This window comes from Kazachstania africana, chromosome 2 (genome assembly GCF_000304475.1).
Source record: "Kazachstania africana CBS 2517 chromosome 2, complete genome".
Taxonomy (NCBI): domain Eukaryota; kingdom Fungi; phylum Ascomycota; class Saccharomycetes; order Saccharomycetales; family Saccharomycetaceae; genus Kazachstania; species Kazachstania africana.
Window position 1 is genome coordinate 164397 of NC_018941.1, and position 21192 is coordinate 185588.

The following is a 21192-nucleotide window of genomic DNA, read 5'->3' on the forward strand; positions in this document are numbered from 1 at the left end:
TAACAATATGTAATGGTTTTTTCTCCTGACTTGATATATATTTTTGCATTATAATTAAAATTCACATTTCATTACTGCTTAAAATTTCAAAACCGTTCTTAAACAAGTACCCATGTGTAAATCTTCGAAACCATCATTAATTTCATCGAATTGTCTCCTGTGGGTGATGAATTCATCGATCTTTAAGAGGCCCTTTTCGTAATCATCCAATAATTGAGGCATATCGGTTCTACCTTTGATGTCACCGAAGGCAGTACCTCTCCAGACTCTACCAGTGACTAATTGGAATGGTCTTGTGGAAATTTCTTGGCCAGCAGCGGCAACACCAATAATGAAGGATTGACCCCAACCTTTATGACATGCTTCTAGGGCATTTCTCATGACGTGTACATTACCAGTACAGTCGAAAGTGTAATCTAACCCACCATCAGTCATTGAAATTAGTTTGTTGACAATAGTTTCACCATCTTTTAAATCTGTCATCGGATTAACGAAATCGGTAGCACCAAAGTCGTAACTGAATTGTTTCTTTTCGTCATTGATATCAACAACAATGACCTTTGAACAACCTCTCATTCTGGCACCTTGAACCACGGATAGACCGACAGTTCCTGCACCGAAGACAGCTACGGTATCTCCCTTTTGGACATTAGCAGCTTTAACAGCAGCACCAAAACCTGTAGTGACACCACAACCTAATAGAGAAGCAGGTTCTAAAGAGACCTTCTTGTCAATGGCAACGACGGAGACATCAGCAACGACAGTGTACTCAGAGAAAGTGGAACAACCCATGAAATGAAAGATATCCTTACCCTCTAAAGTGTGGAATCTCGAAGTACCATCAGGCATAACACCTTTACCTTGAGTTTCTCTAACAGCACCACATAAGTTGGTCTTACCAGATTTACAGAATTTACATTTTTGACATTCTGCAGTGTAAAGGGGGATGACATGATCACCAACTTTAACACTTGTGACTCCCTCACCGATACTTTCGACGATACCGGAACCTTCATGACCTAGAATACAAGGGAAAAGACCTTCTGGATCAACACCTGATAGAGTGTAAGCATCAGTGTGACAGATTGCGGTGTTCATGATCTTAATACGAACTTCGTGTGCCTTTGGTGCATCAACGATGACGTCTTGAACGACTAATGGTTTTTTAGCTTCGTAAGCCACAGCAGCTTTACATTGAATTGCTTTACCTTGAGTAGATGACATGATTTAGTTTTAATGTGCGCTGATTATGTGATAGAGTGAGTACGTAATGTGTGTCTTAATTGTTAAGAAGTCATCGCCACCTATTTTTCAGTAGTGAAAAGTTTCGAAGCCTTTAGAAATGGGGGGGGTATTCCATGCCCCGGGAATTGAGGTCACGTGCAGGAGAAAGAGAGAATTCCATTGGGAGGATCTGCTGGCCTTGCAAGGCTGGGTTGTGGTGCTAATATTCACTGCTATGACACATTAGATGCAATCTGACCTGCTTTGGGCTTGTTTTCTGTGGTCAAATTGCAATGAGTGTCTATTGTGCACGTGACAGTGCGTCACTTGACTGTGTAGTGAACAAAGGAGAGAACGTCTTCTCTTCAATGAATCAATACACATTTGCTAAACATTTATCAACACCATGAATGGCGATACACTGTTTCCAATGCTGATTTAGCTGTCAAGATGTCTTACATCCCAACACCACACAAAATCCATATAACCCGGCTTATGGCCCAGGCCACGTGACCATTTTACTGATTTTTTCGAGAGTTGCTTTTCCTTCTGCCGTTTCTTTTCCGCCTCCTAATGGGCAGGGTGCATGTCAAGCTTCAAGAGTCTCTCTCGTTTATAGGATGAAACAGATAATCATTAACAGACTTTAATCTTTTAGAGATTTACCTGAACACTTAAATAGTCATATCTACAGTTTAACAGCATCCAAATATTTGGTTTCTGGACAGTCCAAGTACTCGTATCATGCTTCGTTCAGCTAAAAATTTAGTTAAAGGTTACTCATCGACTCAAAAATTAGTACGTGATGCTACTTCCAACAGTCATGATAATCCTCCAATAGACCAGTTGAGTGAGCTGGCAGAGATGACGTACAATAATATGGAATTTTTCGAGATTATGGACATGTTAGATAAGAGAATCAATAGTAAAGGTAAATATTGGAAACACGTTATCAAGTCCTTGATTGTATTAGATTATCTCGTTAGATTCGGTAGTGAAAATTGTGTTATTTGGTGTAAAGAAAATCTGTATATTATTAAAACGCTCAGGGAATTCACTTACGAAGATGAAAGTGGCATGGATCAGGGTCAGATGGTTAGAGTTAGAGCTAAAGAATTGACCTCGTTGTTAATGGACGAAGAAAGACTAAGAGAAGAAAGAGCTCTTAATAGAAGAGGTGGTGGGAATAGAAGAAGAGCAAAATCAAGAAATTCTGATGATGATGACGATTTGGAGAGGGCTAAAGAAGAAAGTAGACGTACTGCAAGAGAAGAAGAAGAACTTCGTAGAAGGCAAGAGGCTGAACGTCAATTTGCGCTACAACTAAATCAGGAAGAGCAAGAACTAAGAGCCTTGCAGCAATTACAACAACAGCAACAGCAACAGCAGCAACCAATGTATTATGATATTTTCGGAAATCCCATCACACCAGAGGAATATTTACAATTTCAGCAACGACAAGCGGCTTTGGCTCAGCAACAAGCATTATTAGCCCAACAAGAACAACAGTATTGGGCTCAACAACAGGCTGCATTCTTGTCACAACAACAACAGCAGCAACAGCAGCCACTTGCTACAGGCTCTAATAATCCGTTTGCATTAAATAACAAGAAGTTACAACAACATACACCAGAACCATCAGTAATAGACACCACACTGAATACACAGGCACCTTTGAAACAGACAAGAACGGGAAGTCAATCAATTTCTGACAAGTATAGTGCGTTGAATACTCTTTTGGCCACAGGAACAGGTATCGACACATTCGGTAATACAGGAAATCAAAGAATTCCAGCCCAACATACAAAAACAGGGACATTCATCAATTCACAGGGTACGGGTTACAAACAGGTTTCCACGAATGGATTCAATAACGTGTTTTTAAATAGTCAATACACTGGTTTACCCAGTTCCAATATTGTACCTTCACAGACTGGTTATGGGTTCGGTAACAGTACTGTGAATAACAACAATTTGGTCGATTTATAAGCTTTTAATTATGTACAAAGTAATAGAATAGAGATACATGTGTTATATTAAAATCGCGTTTGGCTTACATATCCAGTAGTAGAAGCCCAATTATCTTTTCCAAATCGTCCACATCGAGTGTTGGGGTTGCTTCTGCAATGTTTTCTTTATTTTCCAACGATCGTAAGACCATTTCTTCTATTAAAACATCTGTATATTTCGTCACTGATTCGACAGTTTCTGTATTTATGCTGAAATTCTCACCATTTTCATTCAGTTTATTAAGTAAGATTCTTGATATGGTTTCCTTTGGGATGCTCATTATACGTGTAGAAGGTATATGTCTTTCATCTGGTAAGCTCTAAACCGGGTTGGATCAATTATTTTTTCAAGATTTCTATACACAACATTGACGAAAATGTAGAATAAGTAAGACGAATTAGATAAAAAATCAATAAATTACTACAAAAGTAATAAGATACATAAGATATATCTGTTACATATGACCCAAAAAAAGTAAGTAGGATAAATAGTAAAAAAAAAACTAAAAAAAGAAACCCACTTAGAAAAAAAGGACATAGTCAATTACTTTTGCAATTAAAATTGTGGTTGAGGATTGAACTGCTGTTGGTGCTGTGGATGTAGTTGTGTCATTTGTTGTTGATTGAATTGCATTTGAGGTGGGATGGCATGTTGTTGTTGGTTGAAGTGTTGTGGTTGTGCGGTGAATTGTGGGTTATTTTGTTGTTGTGGGATTTGATTCATCATCATCATATTTTGATTTGGTACAGAAGGGTGTTGTTGTTGTTGTTGCTGTTGTGGATGGTGTAATTGTTGTTGTTCTATTGGGAAAGGAATTGGAACGGTGGATTCATTTTCAGCAACGTACAATGATTTATCAATTGTGGCTGGGATAGCAGCAATTTCTGTACCTAATTCTTGTTCGATCTTGTAAAGATTGAAACGGTCATTCCAATTGATTAAATTGATTGCTAAACCTAAATGACCGAATCTACCGGATCTACCGATTCTATGTAAATAAGTTTCTGCAGTTTTTGGGAAATCGAAATTTATAACAACGTTAACGGCTTGAATATCAATACCACGAGTTAATAAATCTGAACAGACTAAAGTTCTAACTTTACCTTGACGGAATTCGTGGAAAACTTTATTTCTTTCTTGTTGTTTCATTCTTGCATGTGAATAATAACATGAATACCCTAAATCTGTAATTTTTTTAGCTAATAATTCCACTCTATTTGTTGAATTACAGAAGATGATAGCTTGATTAATTTGTAATTTTGCAAAAAGTGTATTTAAACAATGTAATTTTTGTCTTTCTTCCACGAATGCATAATATTGTGTAATACCTTTTAAAGTCAATTCTTCCATTAAATTAATTTCATAAGGTTTATTTAAATGTTTAACCATGAATTCTTTAACAGTTAATGGAAAAGTTGCAGAAAATAAGAGAGATTGATGATTTTTTGGTAAAAAGATTAAGATTTGTTCAATAATAGTTTTAAAATCACGTGATAACATTTTATCTGCTTCATCCATAATAAATAAAGCACATTCAGATAAATCTGCAATTTTTCTTGAAGCTAAATCTAGTACTCTACCTGGAGTACCGACAAGGACATGAACAGTATCATTTAATCTTAAGATATCATCTCTTAAATTTGTACCACCAGTGGTGACCATACATGAAATTCCACAGTGCTTTCCTAGAGTACGAACGACTTGAGAAGTTTGTAAAGCCAATTCTCTCGTTGGAACCATAATTAAAGCTTGAATTTTATTTACTTTTGGCTTAATTTTTTGTAAAGTTGGAATAACAAAAGCAGCTGTTTTACCAGTACCATTTTTGGCTCTTGCCAGGATATCTCTACCTGTTATAGCCACAGGTATAGATTCTTCTTGAATTGGAGAAGGTTTTTCAAAACCTGCTTCAAAAATACCCATTAATAGTTCTCTTTTCAAATGGAAATCTTCAAAAGTGTTACCTTTTATATTTAGAACATCTTCCGTTTGTGGTCTAGTATCTTTTTTTGGAATATTTAATTTAGATTTCCAGTCGTCATTACCACTAGCAGTGCTATGAGAAGTAGTATTATTATCCATGATTGTTGCCATGACCTTTATCCTTTAGAGTTCAAAAATTTTTGTTTTTAAAATAAAGATAGGATAAAGAAGGGAAGATATTAATAAATAATATGGATATATGTACCTTGATAAATTTAAAAAAAGTTCTTGGTATTAGTTATAAACAAATTAGAACTAATTACTGATCCAATCAAAAAAAAATTCTTGTTGTTATTGTTGCTTTTGTTGTTGTTGTTGTTGTTTCCAACCAATGCTGTCTTTCATTTTCGCCACCAAAGCCTATTTTGCGAAAATTGAACGAAAATTTTTCTCGTTAAGAGAATCTGTTACCCGGATTAAACCACGTGATTTTAAAATAATCTCCAGCTCGAAAAAATTTGGGGCAGCAAAATTAAGCGCCGAAGCGTTTATCTTCATTACAAGCAACACAGAATAGATCAACAGCGTGATATTATGATGTGTAGTTAGTGTTGGGGGGTGAGTGGTGGGACCATAATAGTGCTGGAAGACGCGGCAGTCTGGAAGAAACCGTCTGTGTGTTAAGAAATGCGTGTCACCTACCATCTACGATGCTGCACATGGGATATCCATGAACTGAGAACCCTTTAAGACACTCTGGGTGATACCATTTACGGAGAACTATCAGATTTACAAGATTGTATTGCTGTTGCCTCGTCATATCGCCCCGTCAGTGGGACCCAACCTGCAGGAATGCAAATCAAGCTTATTATCCTCCATAATGTACAGCCGATTTTAATGAGACTGTTTGGATGAATCTAGCAGGTTGAAGGGCTGCTTGATGGGATGCTTGGTTTGAAGACAGGAGTTTCCTATTCGGGGCAAAGTTTCGTAAGCGGGAACGCTTTCCTAAATAGGAAATATCTCAAAGTTTCAAATATCAATGAGATGCAGAAAACAAAAAGGAAAGAGGTTGAAAACTATTGCTATAATTGAAATCTTTAAAAAGTAGCCAGCGCTTCAGTGTACGACTAAAGGAAAAAAACAAGAAAATCTCACGCTGGCATGCTGTTCTGAAAGTGGCTGTCATCATCAAGCATTAACCAAAAAAAAAAGCAAGTTCAAAGATTCCCCAACACATGATTGCGATGATAGACCAAGACCATTCCGCATCTTCAAGTCCCTTCCAAAAGAAGACATTACAAAGGAAAAATTTTAAACAACTTTCTTTAGGCGATACTAATACTGTCCATACTAATACCAGTGTTGCTACACTTGGCACATCGCTGAACAGTCTCAGTATTGAGGAAACCAGTCATGCACAGATGCCCTCTCAAAATAGTTTGTATCTTCGAAGAGGATTGAAAAAGAAACTGACATTAGACGCCAAACCGCAACAAACAACTTCTAAAACAGAAATTAGAAATAATAATGTCATAATAGCAGACCCAAGTGATATAGATATAAACGATACCAATGCATCGACATTAATCATTCAATCAAATAATTCAATTCAAAATAACAAACTTGATTCATATTCCTCTTCATCTTCATCATCTTCCACTTCTTCTCCATCTACCAATGTAACAATAGAATATCAATTGCAAGACTTAGTCCAATTGGGGAAAATTGGTCAAGGTAATTCAGGTACAGTGCTGAAAGTGTTACATGTTCCAACGTCAAAGATACTTTCTAAGAAAACTATTCCTATTGAACAAAATAATGATATAATTAATAACCAACTATTGAGAGAATTGACAATTATGAAAGGAATAAAACCACATGACAATATCATTTCCTTTTATGGTGCGTTCATTCGACATTCTGTTAATAATGAAATCATAATTTTGATGGAATATATGGATTGTGCGTCTTTGGATAAGATATTGAATGTTTTTAAAAGTTTTATGGAAAAAGAGAACGTTACCAATTACAGGAAAACTTGGTTCAACAATCCACTAGTTCTATCGAAAATATCATTTGCCGTTTTAAATGGTCTTTCTTACTTGTACAAAAATTATAAAATCATTCATAGAGATATCAAACCTTCCAATGTTTTAATTAATAGTAAAGGCCAAATCAAGATATGCGACTTCGGCGTTTCCAAGAAATTGATCAATTCGATAGCAGACACTTTTGTGGGAACGTCTACATACATGTCGCCTGAAAGAATTCAAGGCAATGTATACTCCACAAAGGGTGATGTCTGGTCTTTGGGACTTATGATCATTGAATTGGTTACAGGAGAATTCCCATTAGGTGGCCATGATGATACTCCTGATGGTATACTCGATCTGTTGCAAAGAATAGTCAATGAACCTTCTCCACGATTACCCACATCCTTTATCGAAAACTATTCCAGCCACAATATCGAAGATTTGAAAGAATTGGTTAATTTTGTTAATAGATGTTGCGTGAAAGAAGAGAAAGGTAGATCCTCCATTAACGAGCTGTTAGTTCACGATTTCATAGTAAGATACAATGGGCCGTCAAATACTGCATCAAGAAATTATGAAAGAGAGTTTAGACATTGGTGTAAGAAAATTAAATCAAAATTGAAAGAAGATAAACAAATTAAACGTGAAATCAATGAGCGTGCAAAACTAGAACAACAAAGAACGGCGCAAAAGAAATCTTTAAATCGATAGCGACAAATTCACATACGAAAGTACTTATTCTTCCTCTTCTTCAAACTATATGTAGCAGAAACTATAATCATTTTATAGACATATATACATAAAATCATTCCATTATCCTTTTCTCTACCTGCTGAGATTTCCAGACAAAAAAGGTCTCACTACCTCTGAAGGCTCCATAAAACAAGAGCACCCCACCAAATCCTCTTAATCCAACCCTCCACCAGTTGGGATGCTTTGCATTGAATTCTTTCAATGATAATTTTGGATCTCTTTTGATCGCTTTACCACTGGCTAGGTAACTTCCTAATCCAACTAAGAAAATTGAATTGAAAATATCACAGGGCAAACAATCAGCAACTTTTTCCTGTTGATCATTACTAGGCGGATTAAATACTTTCAATATATTACTACGGTCACTCATCATCGTTCAAATCAGTATATTGATCTTCCAATATCTATTTAGTTGCTAATTTGTCTGTGTTTTTTTCGTGTTTTGGTTGATAATAAGAATGAGTGATAGTAATAACGATAGTAACTTAACTACTTTCCAGAGGAAAAGGTTAGAAAATATAAAGAGAAATAATGATTTGCTTAAGAAATTGAATTTATCAAAACTGTCCAATTCAATCACGCCATCACCTCCGCCAACGGTGCCTAGGTCAAAGAAGGTTCATAAGGCTAAGAAATCAGTTAAAAAGGAATCAAAACCAGTTCAATTACCAACCAGAAGATCAAGACGATTGCAAGGACACTCTGCCCCGGATGCAGAACCATTAAAGGAGTTGTCAAGTTCAACGTCAGCCACACCACCTGCGCAAGAACTCCAGGATGTCAAAATTATTGGTGATTTGAAATTATCTGACATTATCAAAGATGAAGATAAGATTAGTAGACTTTCTAGCATTAAAATCTCTACTGGGGATTTCTTTGATGAATTGAAGACGCTGCAATCAAACACTGACAACGAGAAGTTCATGTTTGAAAATTTTAAATATTCAGAATGTAAAGTAATATATGATAGGATATCTGCTCTTTACATTCATCCTGATAAGGAGAGAAAAATCATTTTAGCAGGTGATATATCAGGAAATGTGGGACTTTGGAATGCAAAAGATGTGAAGGAAGAGGACGAAGAAATCTATGACGTAGATGAAGATGTTTTTAGATTTCAACTATTCAAAAAGAATGTTGGTAGAATTGACTGTTTTCCTAACAAAATGGAAAAGCTTGCTATTGCATCTTATGATGGGTTTTTAAGATCACTGGATCTTACTGGTATGCAAAGTGACGAGCTACTGCAATTAAAGAACGAATATGGGGACAATCTTGGTATCAGTGATTTTCAGTTCAGTTATTCGGATCCAAATGTACTATATTTAACAACGTTAAGTGGTGAGTTTACAACAATTGATATGAGAGAGAATAACTTGAAAAATGAAAGCATAAAATTGCGAAGACTGGCAGATAAAAAGATTGGATCCATGGCTATCAACCCTAAAAATTCTTTTCAAATTTCCACTGGTTCCCTAGATAGAACATTAAAAATATGGGATATTAGGAAACTGGTCAAGAAACCAGATTGGTCTCAATATGAGGACTATCCTAGCCACGAGATAGTAGCTACCTACGACTCTAGGCTCAGTGTGTCTGCCGTGTCGTATTCTCCAAATGATGAAACATTAGTATGCAATGGCTACGATGATACAATTCGATTATTTGATGTGAGTGACAAAAATTTACAAGTTTCGGAGGATTTACAACCCAAATTGACTTTAAAGCATAACTGTCAAAGTGGTAGATGGACAAGTATATTGAAAGCAAGGTTTAAACCTAATAAAAATGTCTTTGCTATCGCAAACATGAGTAGGTTCATTGATATCTATAATAGTGGCGGTAAGCAATTAGCACACTTGAAGACAGCCACAGTTCCTGCCGTTATCAATTGGCACCCATCCCACAATATTGTTGCTGGAGGTAATTCAAGTGGGAAGGTCTTCCTATTCAGCGAAGAATCCACTGATGATGGTCCAGAATACAACAAGATCAAAAAGGAGGATGCAATCTAATACTGTAAGTGTATGATATATATAAGATTGGATATTCTTGTAATATAAAATTATTGAAGAGATTTGGACGAGAAGTAATCCATCTTCAAGACGTAACTTACTCGATATAATGTGCAACACAGTTGCCATTTAATAGCAGGAAAGACAGACTGATGGTCATATGCTGCTGTATTGAACCAATCACCTGATGGTTGCTCAATGTTTTGAAACATCACGCTCGAGTGATTACCCAGCTGCATCGCGTTCTTTTTTTTTGTTTTTGTTTTTGTTTTCGCTAGTTAAAACAACAAAAATAAACAAACATTGAGACGCTCGAAGACTCACTTAAACTCATTGCAAACTACAATCCTATCAACATTTCTATTTGAGTTGCTACTAAGTTCTAATTTTATCTTGTAGAAGTTTTAGACCCCATCTTTTGACTGAGACTAGTATAACTATATGATGGAGAAGCATGATTCATCTCAGACTTTGAGAGCTTTTACGGATAGATTCGCAGGAATAGACGAAAATACAAGCTTTAATATGCATGTCAGAAGCAGTAATATAGTGAATAAAGAAAATTTAAACCCACGAGAGGAATATGTTGGAAATTCGAAGGTACAAGCTGGAAATTCTCAGCAACATCGAGCTGTGTTGAATGATGTAACAGCACAAATAGCGAACAAAGCTAATGCCGTTGTCACAGATCGTATTCAAAGTAAATCATCGAACACATCGCCATCCTCTCCTTCATCAGTTGCAACAAACAAGAACTCATCTGAGATATCGGGTGAGCCTTCGATTGGAGAAACCACCGAACCAGTATCTCAGCACGAATCCCTTGAACAAAACAATGAGTCTGCTGGTGAATACAACCATTATGCAGAATTAGAAGAAGATGATACGAATGCGGAACTTTTTGAACCCATTGTTCCTATCTATAATGACGCCATCGAGGCGCAACTGCTAGAAGCCAAGAGACTTTACTTCCGGTCAACACCAGATTCACAAGATGAAGACACATATGACGTAGTTATGGTGAGCGAATTAGTTAACGACATTTTCCCATATCTACGGCAACTAGAAGAGAAATATAGACCAGATGCTAACTATATGCACCGTCAAAAACATTTAAAATGGTCTTACAGAAGAGTGCTAATAGATTGGATTGTGGAGGTACACAGCAAATTCCAATTGCTACCAGAAACGTTATATTTGACTGTTAACATAATTGATAGATTTCTTTCAAAACAATCTGTATTACTAGATAAATTCCAATTGGTTGGTGCGGCAGCCCTCTTTATAGCATCCAAATATGAAGAGATTAACTGTCCATCATTGAAAGATATTGTTTACATGGTGCATAACACGTATACAAGAGAACAAATTATTGAAGCAGAACGTTTTCTGATAGATACATTAGATTTTGAGATTGGATGGCCTGGTCCAATGTCATTTTTAAGACGAATAAGTAAAGCAGATGACTATGAATATGACATAAGGACGCTGGCGAAGTATTTACTAGAGTCAACGCTAATGGATTCAAGATTAGTGTCTGCATCGCCGAGTTGGCTAGCAGCGGCATCGTACCTGGTAAGTATAGTGATTCTACAAGGCCACAGTGCATGGTCTATGAAGCATGTTTATTATTCAGGTTATACACAAGAACAATTGCTACCGTTGGGTACAATAATATTAGAAAACTGTAGACAAGGACAGGTCTGTCACAAGATGATTTATGAAAAATATTCACATCATCGTCAACATTACTCTGCTTTATTGGTAGATAAATGGATCGAATCTGCAGAACGCCAAGTTGAAAAACGAGAGAGTAAATGATCTGTCCATGCGCCTCTTCTCATTGTAAGCATTATTCATATATCTTCCTCACATAAATTTATTATTCAATATTAATACGACACACTATAACTTACTTCTATAGCGAAAAAAACCCTTGAGATTTATCAGGAAGAACGTAGTACATTCAACTTCGGCGGCTACGGTAGTAAACGACAACTAAAGCACAATGGCTCATTCTAGAAGAAAGACCTTTGCTCACCATCAGGTAGGGGGGAACGAGTCAATACCAGAGGAGAGTGAGAGTGAGAGTGTAAGTGCGAGAATAGGCGATCCGATTGACGATACTTTCGATTTCACTGACGAGGTGGTTCTGTGTGTCGAAGTCAGTGGAGCTAAATTAGGTTGTAGTCTTTTGGTATCTCATATCAAGACTCTGAAAGTTCTAAATCAAGACTATAAGTTAAATGTCGAGGCTAGTCTAAACAGGTCAAACGACGGCATTGTAGAGGGTAGGTTTGCTGATGAAATCAACTCTATTTTAGAATCGCTCCTTTTAGAGAACAATCCGACTCTATGTTTGGTATCTAGTCGATTAGATGAATGCTGCTACAGCTTTCTAAGGGGAAAATGTGAACGGCTACATTGCAAACTAAGTATCCAATCAATTGAGACCTTCAAAAGCGTAGAAGAATTGAAGTTATTACGATTAGCCACATTTGCTGATCAATCCTTACTCAGTGATTTATTATTAAATTCTAAAAGTACAACACATTGTACAACAAAAACAGCTGCTTGTATTGTAAATATCTACAAACAATGTACAAACTATAATGACGTTGATTTGAACAGGAATAGGTCTGTTGTTATCGGAAGGTCAGACGATTCTGATAGTTTAATCAATCACGTTAAACAGCTTGATTTGAACGAAAGGATGTTTATCGATGAGGATACACTCTCGTCATTGTTAATATTTCCAACATTGAAGAAGACTGGCCAGGATAAAATGATTGAAGATGGCTGCTTTAGTATTTATGATCTTTTGAATCATACTTCCTCAAATCTCAGTAGGAAAATATTGAAATCATGGCTGGCATCTCCCTTGGTTGATATAAAAAAGATTCAAAGAAGACAGAATATGGTGAAAGCATTACTGGATACCAATAATGCTTTATTATATGAGGATTTGAGGAGAGTAATAAAGAAGCTACCTGACATGTTTATTGCAAGTAATCAACTTCAAAATGGCAGGGCGTCTGTTAGAACGTGGCTAAACGTTTATGAATTCGTAAAGACAAGCATTGCAGTTTATAAAATAATTAGTGCACTGAAAACTGATAGAAATGATAGTTTGATCGTTGATATCAAATCTCAAGTGGACTTCAAAGTTTTGAAGGTTTTACAGAAAAAATTGAGCAGTATTATTGATATTGAAAATTCAAGAGAATCTAAAAGCTTAGTTATTCAAGAAGGTGTAGACGAGCGACTTGATGAATGCAGGCGCATCTACAATAAATTAGAAACAACTCTAAGCGATGTTGCTGTAAATGCTGAAATGCTTGTCTGTGAGGTTCAACAGAGGCATAGTAATTCAAAGAGCGCAATTGAAGAAGGCATCATAAATGCCATATACATCCCACAATTAGGATACCTGGTATCTATCGGTCAATCGTTAGCGCTTAATCTTGAGATTTTAAGTGATTTTGGTTGGAGAGAAGAATTTAGAACGGATACACATGTCTACTTCAAAAATGACGATGTTTTGAAATTAGATGAAAAATTTGGTGACATTTATACTGTCATCTCTGACCTTGAGATAGAGGTTTTATATTCCTTGCAGAAAGAAGTATTAGAAGAGACAATTCTTTTACAAAAATGCAACAAGTTATTTGCTGAACTTGACGTCTTAGCTTCATTCGCCCAAGTATCGTTTATCAGAGGGTATACTGAACCGGAACTTATACTTGAACAATGTTCAATAGAAATAAAAGGTGGTAGGCACCCAATTTACGAGACACTTGTTGATAGTTACATACCAAATGACTTCAAATCCATAGGTGGAAATTTTGATGACGAATTTTGGGTATCAAAGGTGGGACTAGATCGTGTAACAGTTCTTACTGGCCCAAATAGTTCAGGAAAATCTGTTTTTCTGACACAAGTAGGATTAATTGTTTTTTTGGCACAGATTGGCTGTTTTGTACCTGCTCAAAAGGCTAGGATTGGTATAGTAGATAAACTTTTATCTAGAATCCGCACACAGGAATCACTTACCAAAGAACATAGCTCTTTCGAACTTGATTCATTACAAATGGCCAAGTGTCTTAATTTGGGGACGGCTAAAAGCCTTATTTTAATAGACGAATTTGGTAAAGGGACTGATGTAATTGATGGACCATCACTTTTTGGTGCCATAGTAAAGACGATTGTAAGGGAACCGTACTGTCCCAGAGTCATTGCATGTACACATTTCCATGAATTATTCAAAGAGGAGATACTTACAACAAGCATTCCTGGGATTCAATATTATAAGACGGAAATTATTCTCAACGAAAGCGGTCATGTCTCAGAAGCATCTGTCACTGAAAATGTCGGGATAACCTTCTTATATAAAGTTAAGGAAGGGCGGTCTACAAAGTCTTTTGGAGTCTATTGCGCGAAAATTTGTGGTGTTAAGAGTGAAATAGTCGAAAGAGCCGCTGAACTTTCCCGCTTGCTCGACGAAGGACGAAACATGACTGAAGCTTGTGGTACCATTACAGAAGATGAACTTCATTCCTTCAAAATGAATCAAAAGATCGCTAAGTCTTTCTTGGAATGGGATCTTGATTTGGAAACAAATGCTTCAGATGATGATTTAAAGAATAAACTTCGAAATATTCTCACCGGAAATAGTTTATGACTGGATGAAACACTTGATATCTATGTCATTTTAAAATAAAATGTTATTATACAATTAATGAATTTATTTAGTAATGTATTATATTGAATCCCTACTATATATATGCAATTTAATTTTTGAATTTGGCAGATTTCGTTAAATTCTTCTTAATACCAGTCTTTTCACCTTCGTATGGACCAGATTGGCCACCAGAGTAAACTGCACGAACCGATTTGAGTTTCTTTTGAGCCTTTTCGTACTTCTTTCTCTTCTTGACACGTGAATTTCTGTTGTCCTTCTTCCTCTTTGGAGTCAAACCCTTGTTCTTTAGGATTTGGTAGTTAATAGCACGTTTACCATCTTCACCAACAGCTTCTGAAGCTTCGGCCAATTTACCCTCTCTTGCCGCCATAACAGCAGTCTTATGTGCTTGTTGACGCGATTCTTTTCTATTTTGCCTACTTTTTTGGATTTGAGTGTAGTAATCATCAATACTTTTATCATTAATGGACTTGGATACTGCTTCATCTTCAGAGTTATAATTCTTATCATCTAGATCAGCACCATTTTTATCGTGTAGACCACGCTTACGAGCTTCTTCAAGCAACCTTTGTTGTCTTTCGAATAATCTCTCTTTATATGGAATGTCATCATCACCTTTAAATTTATCAATTTTTTTATTTTCCTGTTGATCAATCTTAGAAGTGTAGAACCTTAGTGTCCTCTTACGAGCCCTCTTTTCTTGCGCATCCACATCTGCCATCTCTGACTCTAAGAAATCATCAGCATCAGTAGGACCTGCTTTTTCCTTTGATTTTGTGGGTAGACGAGATTGTGTGACATATTCTTCGAAATCATCTAAATCAACGTCGTCATCTTCGCCATCATCGTCGCCCTCATCTTCACTATCATTATTAGCACCCGAGTCAGCTGCGGCTGTATGTTCATCTTTGGTTTCTTCACTGATTGGAATGTTTTGCAAAATGCTTTCATCTAGTTCGGCCATTTCTTCATCTTCATCTTCACTGTCGTCTTGTAATTGTTGACCAGCTTCGAAACTTCCTGGTAATTCATTAGCTTGCCTCCAAACTTCCTTTGATGTTAAAATACTTTCCATAATAGGGTGGTCTTTCATTGATGAGAAATCTTCATTGCTATTAATCTCATGTAGAAGAATACCTAAGTAGGAAGATATTGTACCTAAATATGCAGAAAGAGCCATTACTTTTAACTTCACTAGCTCAGATTGTTCCTTTGCTTTCAGTTCTTCCAGGACTTCAGATAATGTTGCCAGTTCTTTACATAACGGTAAAAATTCAGGAATCAAATTTTTCAAGTAGTCCTTCTTGGCATCCGAATCCATGTTCAAAAGATCCTTTATCGACACAGTATTGTCACTCTTGGTGTTGGTACTTGTTTGAAATTCATTCATATCAAACTCTTTCGCACTCTTAGTCCATTCTTCCTCAACTTCTTCATCCATATAGTCGTTCATGTTGAGTTCTTGAAGGTGCTTTTTCTGCTGACGAAGGGCCTCCTTTTCAATCTCTTTAGCTACTTCTTCATCGTCTAAGTCGTCTGCACCATAGTATTCATTTTTGGTGGCACCCCAGGCATTTTCATTGTCTAGCATATTTTCATCCGCTTCATCTTCTGATTCACCTAAATGTAACTTCTTACCAAAAACTTTCCTGTATGCCTTTTCACCGTCCAGCTCTTCTTCTTCTTCTTCCTCGTCATCGGACGAGTCTTCACCACTCATTCCCATCACTTCTTCTTCCTCATCATCATCCAGAGAATCGTAGCTTTCATTGCCATTACCAGTATTCAACGTAGATTGTTCCAACAGGATTTTCTCTTTCTTATCAGCAAACGCATCCACTTCATTTAATCCATACGGATCTCTGTCTTCTTCCCTATCCTGCTTTCTAGCCATCTTGATGGATATTCCTGTCAATATTCCTGTCAATATTCGAGTGATGATCTTAGTGATGAGATGAGTTTCGTTAGGGTTTTTTCAATCTTTTCATGAAAATTTTTCATGCGGACGGGCCTTCGCAAAGAAAATTTGAAAAATTGATATATTTATTAACTAATAGAAAGGTTTATTAGGTGATGGGGATTGTTAAGATCAGATCGATATAGTTAGTTAGAGACGTGATTAAGAGTGGGAATAATGAGTGGACGTCTGCCATCGTTGAAGGATTCTTCTGGAGGAAAGGCATCTTTGAAGTTCAAGCCCAAAATGGTGGCTAGAAGATCGAAAGAAGAGAGAGATGCATCGGTGCCCAAAGTTAAGGTTGAGGAGGTTGGCAAACCTAGAAATGATAAGGCCAAGACAACAAGAAGACCTAACAATCAGCAGCAGAAGCGTGTTCCAAGATACTTGCAGAATACGCATGTGGTCTCATCAGGGCCTTTAGCAGCAGGCAACTTTGTGGAATCAAGCAGAAGTGATATGAGACGCGGGTTCGTTAAAATGGATGGAAGTGGGAGTTCACTGGTTCAGAAAGGGTTGCAAACCATTGAAAATGATGCAGGTGAGTCAGAAGATGAAGATGATGATAAGGAAAGCAAGAACAAGTCTAAGTTTAATATGGGGAGGGAGTATTCAGTCCATGAACATGCAGAGGATGAACCTTCTGATGTGAGTGATGCTGAGCTGGACGAACAAGAAGTACAAGCCAGAATGATCGAACAGATGTTCCCAGTGAGGCCTGTGCGAATTAGACACGAGGATGTCGAAGCAGTGAAGAAAGAAATTCAGGATTCATTGACTGAGACTTCGACTCGTGAACCAACTCCAAGTGTTCCATCTTTGGAGAAGATAAAGGTTGAAGATGATTCTATGAATTTAAATAATACATTAAGAGATAAGGAGGAAGAGTTGAAAGAAAAACTGAATAAGTTAAATATCACATCTGTTGACGAGGAAGAAGTTGCAGCTGAGGCAGCTCAATTAATAAGTGATTATAAGCATATAGTGCAAAAACTTGAAAAAATAAACAATAAACCAGAAAAATTCGTCATGTTCCAATTTCCATATAGGTTGCCTCAATTTGAAGATCTAACACTGAAAAAGGAAGACAAAACTGGCGAAGAACTACCTGCTGCTGGTGATAAAGGAAAGAAAGACGATGCAGCCAAGTTCAAGAAAAGGGAGGCTAAGACTGATGTCAAAGCCACCACTATCGAAAGTAAAAGTATTCCACAAAGTGAGCTCACAGGTAATATTGGTTCTATCAGAGTACATAAATCAGGTAAGCTATCAATAAAGATAGGTGATGCCGTAATGGACATCAGCAGAGGGTCAGAAACCACTTTCCTACAAGATGTAATAGCACTCGACGAAAATGAAGAACATCCGGGTGTCGAATTGATGGGTAGAATTAGTGGTAAATTCGTGGTCACCCCAAAAATTTAATAACAGAACAACATACCATATAAGTCATATATCAACCAAAATTTACAATTATATATTATAGTCATTATCGTACAACTATAACTTTTCTCGTATTTTTACTTTGTAATCTCACTGTAACTTCATTTTTGTATATTCGGGTTAATATTTAAATCTACAATAAGAGGGTATGAAGATCACATAGAAAAGAGGAACACGAAGGAGGAGCTATCTTTTAATATATTCTCGATCCCGCCCTGTACAATAGTTGATATAGTCTTGGAGAATGGACAGAAGTGAAGCCTTTTCTAGTTCACACAATGGGAAGAACACCTTCTTATCTAGAATATTTGGGTTACAATCCGACGATGTCTCTGGATTAATGCATGGTGACGAAATGAACGAATATCCCATCGGCGTTCGAAGTGCTGGTACAGGAATGACTAAAGTACCTTCAGTTAATATTGAGGATGAACTCGAGAATGACAGAGAAAGCGGTAGAGATGGCGAAGGTTTAAGGGTACCTGAATCTGACCAAGATAGTACTAGTGACGATGATAATAAGAATAATACAATTGACTATGAGCTAAACTCTCAAAATATAGGGTTGGATAATATAAATTTACGGGAATCGATTGATTCACTTCCTAAATTGGGACAGCTATCTTCCGATGAAGAACGAGCTTATGAAGATGATGACGCTTCAGATAAAGATGCCCTATTGTTCAGTAAAACTACTACTGGAGAGAGTAAGAGAAAGCAGAAGCATCCAGTACTTTTACAGAGAATATTGGACAACAAGAAGAAGAAAGAACCTAGGAGACTATTTACGCCATCTCAAAATACTGAAAATATCAGATCCAAAAGTGACTCTCAGTCTTTCCTTGAACGTAAGTCTACAGATCCACAACTACGTGGAAGTTTCCTTTTTAGTGGAAAAGAGCGGGGGAGTAAATACCCATTTAAGAGGCCAAATCTTCTGCGTAACATTTCAGTTTTGAATAATACACCAGCTCATCGAATAAATACACTGAGTCCTAAGGAAAGGGCACTTTGGAAATGGGCTAACGTAGAAAATTTGGATATTTTCTTGCAGGATGTTTATCAATATTATTTGGGTAACGGCTTTAGTAGCATTTTATTGAAAAAAGTGTTAAACCTTCTAACGTTTATCTTTGTTGTGCATATTTCATCATATATGGGTTATTGCATAGATTACTCAAAACTAGCAGAGAGCCATAGACTATCTGATATTGTTATTGACAAGTGCTATTCGAATAGAATCACTGGCTTCGTAAGAGTGCTTCTATGGATTTTTTATGTTTTCATTTTTCTAAAGACATCTCAGTTATATTTCGACTACAAGAAATTGTCGGAATTAAGAAACTTCTATTATCATCTTTTGAATATATCTGATAATGAATTACAAACAATTCCTTGGCAGAATGTCATTCAACAAATAATGTATCTAAAAGATCAGAATGCATTAACAGCAAATGTTGTTGAGGTTAAAGCTAAGAACAGAATCGATGCACATGACGTAGCAAATAGGATTATGAGAAAAGAAAATTATTTAATAGCACTTTACAACAACGACATTCTGAACCTATCCTTACCTATTCCATTATTCAGAACAAGTACATTAACAAAAACCTTAGAGTGGAATATTAATCTTTGCATTGTCGGATATGCCTTTAATGAATCTGGTTTCATCAAGCAAAGCTTTTTAAAACCTCAACAACGTGAACACGTTCGTGAAGAGCTTGAAAAAAGATTTATGTTGGCAGGTTTCTTAAATATCATCTTATCTCCATTTTTGGTGACGTATTTTGTTTTACTCTATTTTTTCAGGTATTTCAATGAATACAAGACGTCCCCAGGATCAATTGGTGTTAGACAATATACCCCAATTGCTGAGTGGAAATTCAGGGAATATAATGAACTTTATCATATATTTGAAAAGAGAGTTGGATTAAGCACAGATATTGCTAATAAGTACATTAATCAATTCCCGAAAGATAAGTTCAATACTGCTATGAAGTTTATTGCATTTATATCAGGTTCTTTTGTTGCAATTCTGGCTTTATTAGCAATATTTGACCCCGAAAATTTCCTAAACTTTGAAATAACACAAGATAGAACAGTACTTTTCTACATAACGTTATTTGGGACTATATGGACTGTAAGCCAAAGTTCAGTAGGCACAGAGTATAACGTTTTTGATCCTGAAGAAAGTATTATGGAATTATCGAGCTATACTCATTATCTACCTTCCGAATGGAAAGGAAAATATCATACTGAAGAGGTCAAAAATGAGTTTTGCAAACTTTATAACTTAAAAATTATCATCCTTATGAAGGAATTAACTAGCCTGGTTTTGACGCCATTTATTCTATGGTTTTCGTTACCAAAATCTGCTGGTGATATTGTGGATTTCTTCAGAGACACTTCGATATATATAGACGGATTGGGCTATGTCTGTAAGTATGCAATGTTCGACATTACTCAAGATAATACAGAACAAAAAAGGAGCTCATTAAATAAGGACAAATCATTTGCAGGACCAATACAGAATAGACAAAATTCCAAGGCCACTCTATCTAATGATACTTTGGAAACCGGATATGATGACAATGACGACGACGAAGATGAGGACGAAAATAATATGGCTGTGAATAAAATGATACAGTCGTACATGTATTTCATTGATAATTACGAAAATAGTGAAAACATGGTTGGTAAATATCAACTTCCAGCGCGAAGACCAAGCGAAACTACTAATATTAATCCCATTTTGAGTAACAAGTATTCTTGGAAAAAACAATTCCGTCCAGGGCAACGTCCTGAGTTGTATAGTGTAGCCAATAAGCCAAGAAGATCTTCTAATGAGACCAAACGAAACGATTTTGGAAGTGATACAAATAGAAGGGCATTTTCTACTGACAAATACATTTCAAGTTCATTTATCAATTCAAACTCTTTAGAGGTTGGAAGAGCAAATGAAGACAGTATGCAAACCAGTAAAGGTGGCGTTCTAACACTAGTGAAACAATATTATAAACAATCTGACGTTGGTCGATAAATGCGCATCACATAGAGAACCTATATTCATTTATATAATAATATCACATGCTAAAGTAAAAAATATCTTACTTAATAATCTACAAAAGT

General features: G+C 36.4%; 12 protein-coding genes across 12 annotated transcripts; 7 read left to right on the forward strand and 5 right to left on the reverse strand.

Moving 5' to 3' along the window:
- Nucleotides 1–78: 78 nt before the first annotated feature.
- Nucleotides 79–1224, reverse strand: SFA1 (bifunctional alcohol dehydrogenase/S-(hydroxymethyl)glutathione dehydrogenase; the record flags this gene model as incomplete). Its single annotated transcript, XM_003955472.1, has 1 exon — nt 79–1224. One exon carries the CDS (start codon nt 1222–1224, stop codon nt 79–81), a length of 1146 nt encoding a protein of 381 aa, XP_003955521.1.
- A 744-nt stretch (nt 1225–1968) lies between these two features.
- On the forward strand, nt 1969–3213 carry ENT1 (epsin; the record flags this gene model as incomplete). Its single annotated transcript, XM_003955473.1, has 1 exon — nt 1969–3213. One exon carries the CDS (start codon nt 1969–1971, stop codon nt 3211–3213), a length of 1245 nt encoding a protein of 414 aa, XP_003955522.1.
- Nucleotides 3214–3277: 64 nt separating this feature from the next.
- Nucleotides 3278–3514, reverse strand: MHF2 (Mhf2p; the record flags this gene model as incomplete). Its single annotated transcript, XM_003955474.1, has 1 exon — nt 3278–3514. The coding sequence occupies one exon, from the start codon at nt 3512–3514 to the stop codon at nt 3278–3280; it is 237 nt and encodes a 78-aa protein (XP_003955523.1).
- Nucleotides 3515–3789: 275 nt separating this feature from the next.
- DHH1 (DExD/H-box ATP-dependent RNA helicase DHH1) lies at nt 3790–5328 on the reverse strand (the record flags this gene model as incomplete). The annotated part of the gene is made up of 1 exon (XM_003955475.1): nt 3790–5328. The coding sequence occupies one exon, from the start codon at nt 5326–5328 to the stop codon at nt 3790–3792; it is 1539 nt and encodes a 512-aa protein (XP_003955524.1).
- A 1067-nt stretch (nt 5329–6395) lies between these two features.
- STE7 (mitogen-activated protein kinase kinase STE7) lies at nt 6396–7904 on the forward strand (the record flags this gene model as incomplete). Its single annotated transcript, XM_003955476.1, has 1 exon — nt 6396–7904. One exon carries the CDS (start codon nt 6396–6398, stop codon nt 7902–7904), a length of 1509 nt encoding a protein of 502 aa, XP_003955525.1.
- A 94-nt stretch (nt 7905–7998) lies between these two features.
- Nucleotides 7999–8316, reverse strand: DMO2 (Dmo2p; the record flags this gene model as incomplete). The annotated part of the gene is made up of 1 exon (XM_003955477.1): nt 7999–8316. One exon carries the CDS (start codon nt 8314–8316, stop codon nt 7999–8001), a length of 318 nt encoding a protein of 105 aa, XP_003955526.1.
- An 88-nt stretch (nt 8317–8404) lies between these two features.
- On the forward strand, nt 8405–9961 carry CMR1 (Cmr1p; the record flags this gene model as incomplete). The annotated part of the gene is made up of 1 exon (XM_003955478.1): nt 8405–9961. The coding sequence occupies one exon, from the start codon at nt 8405–8407 to the stop codon at nt 9959–9961; it is 1557 nt and encodes a 518-aa protein (XP_003955527.1).
- Nucleotides 9962–10402: 441 nt separating this feature from the next.
- CLB3 (B-type cyclin CLB3) lies at nt 10403–11782 on the forward strand (the record flags this gene model as incomplete). Its single annotated transcript, XM_003955479.1, has 1 exon — nt 10403–11782. The coding sequence occupies one exon, from the start codon at nt 10403–10405 to the stop codon at nt 11780–11782; it is 1380 nt and encodes a 459-aa protein (XP_003955528.1).
- Nucleotides 11783–11969: 187 nt separating this feature from the next.
- On the forward strand, nt 11970–14642 carry MSH5 (MutS family protein MSH5; the record flags this gene model as incomplete). Its single annotated transcript, XM_003955480.1, has 1 exon — nt 11970–14642. The coding sequence occupies one exon, from the start codon at nt 11970–11972 to the stop codon at nt 14640–14642; it is 2673 nt and encodes an 890-aa protein (XP_003955529.1).
- Nucleotides 14643–14751: 109 nt separating this feature from the next.
- SAS10 (rRNA-processing protein SAS10) lies at nt 14752–16557 on the reverse strand (the record flags this gene model as incomplete). The annotated part of the gene is made up of 1 exon (XM_003955481.1): nt 14752–16557. The coding sequence occupies one exon, from the start codon at nt 16555–16557 to the stop codon at nt 14752–14754; it is 1806 nt and encodes a 601-aa protein (XP_003955530.1).
- A 240-nt stretch (nt 16558–16797) lies between these two features.
- RPC53 (DNA-directed RNA polymerase III subunit C53) lies at nt 16798–18045 on the forward strand (the record flags this gene model as incomplete). Its single annotated transcript, XM_003955482.1, has 1 exon — nt 16798–18045. The coding sequence occupies one exon, from the start codon at nt 16798–16800 to the stop codon at nt 18043–18045; it is 1248 nt and encodes a 415-aa protein (XP_003955531.1).
- Nucleotides 18046–18307: 262 nt separating this feature from the next.
- ATG9 (autophagy protein ATG9) lies at nt 18308–21103 on the forward strand (the record flags this gene model as incomplete). The annotated part of the gene is made up of 1 exon (XM_003955483.1): nt 18308–21103. The coding sequence occupies one exon, from the start codon at nt 18308–18310 to the stop codon at nt 21101–21103; it is 2796 nt and encodes a 931-aa protein (XP_003955532.1).
- Nucleotides 21104–21192: the final 89 nt, after the last annotated feature.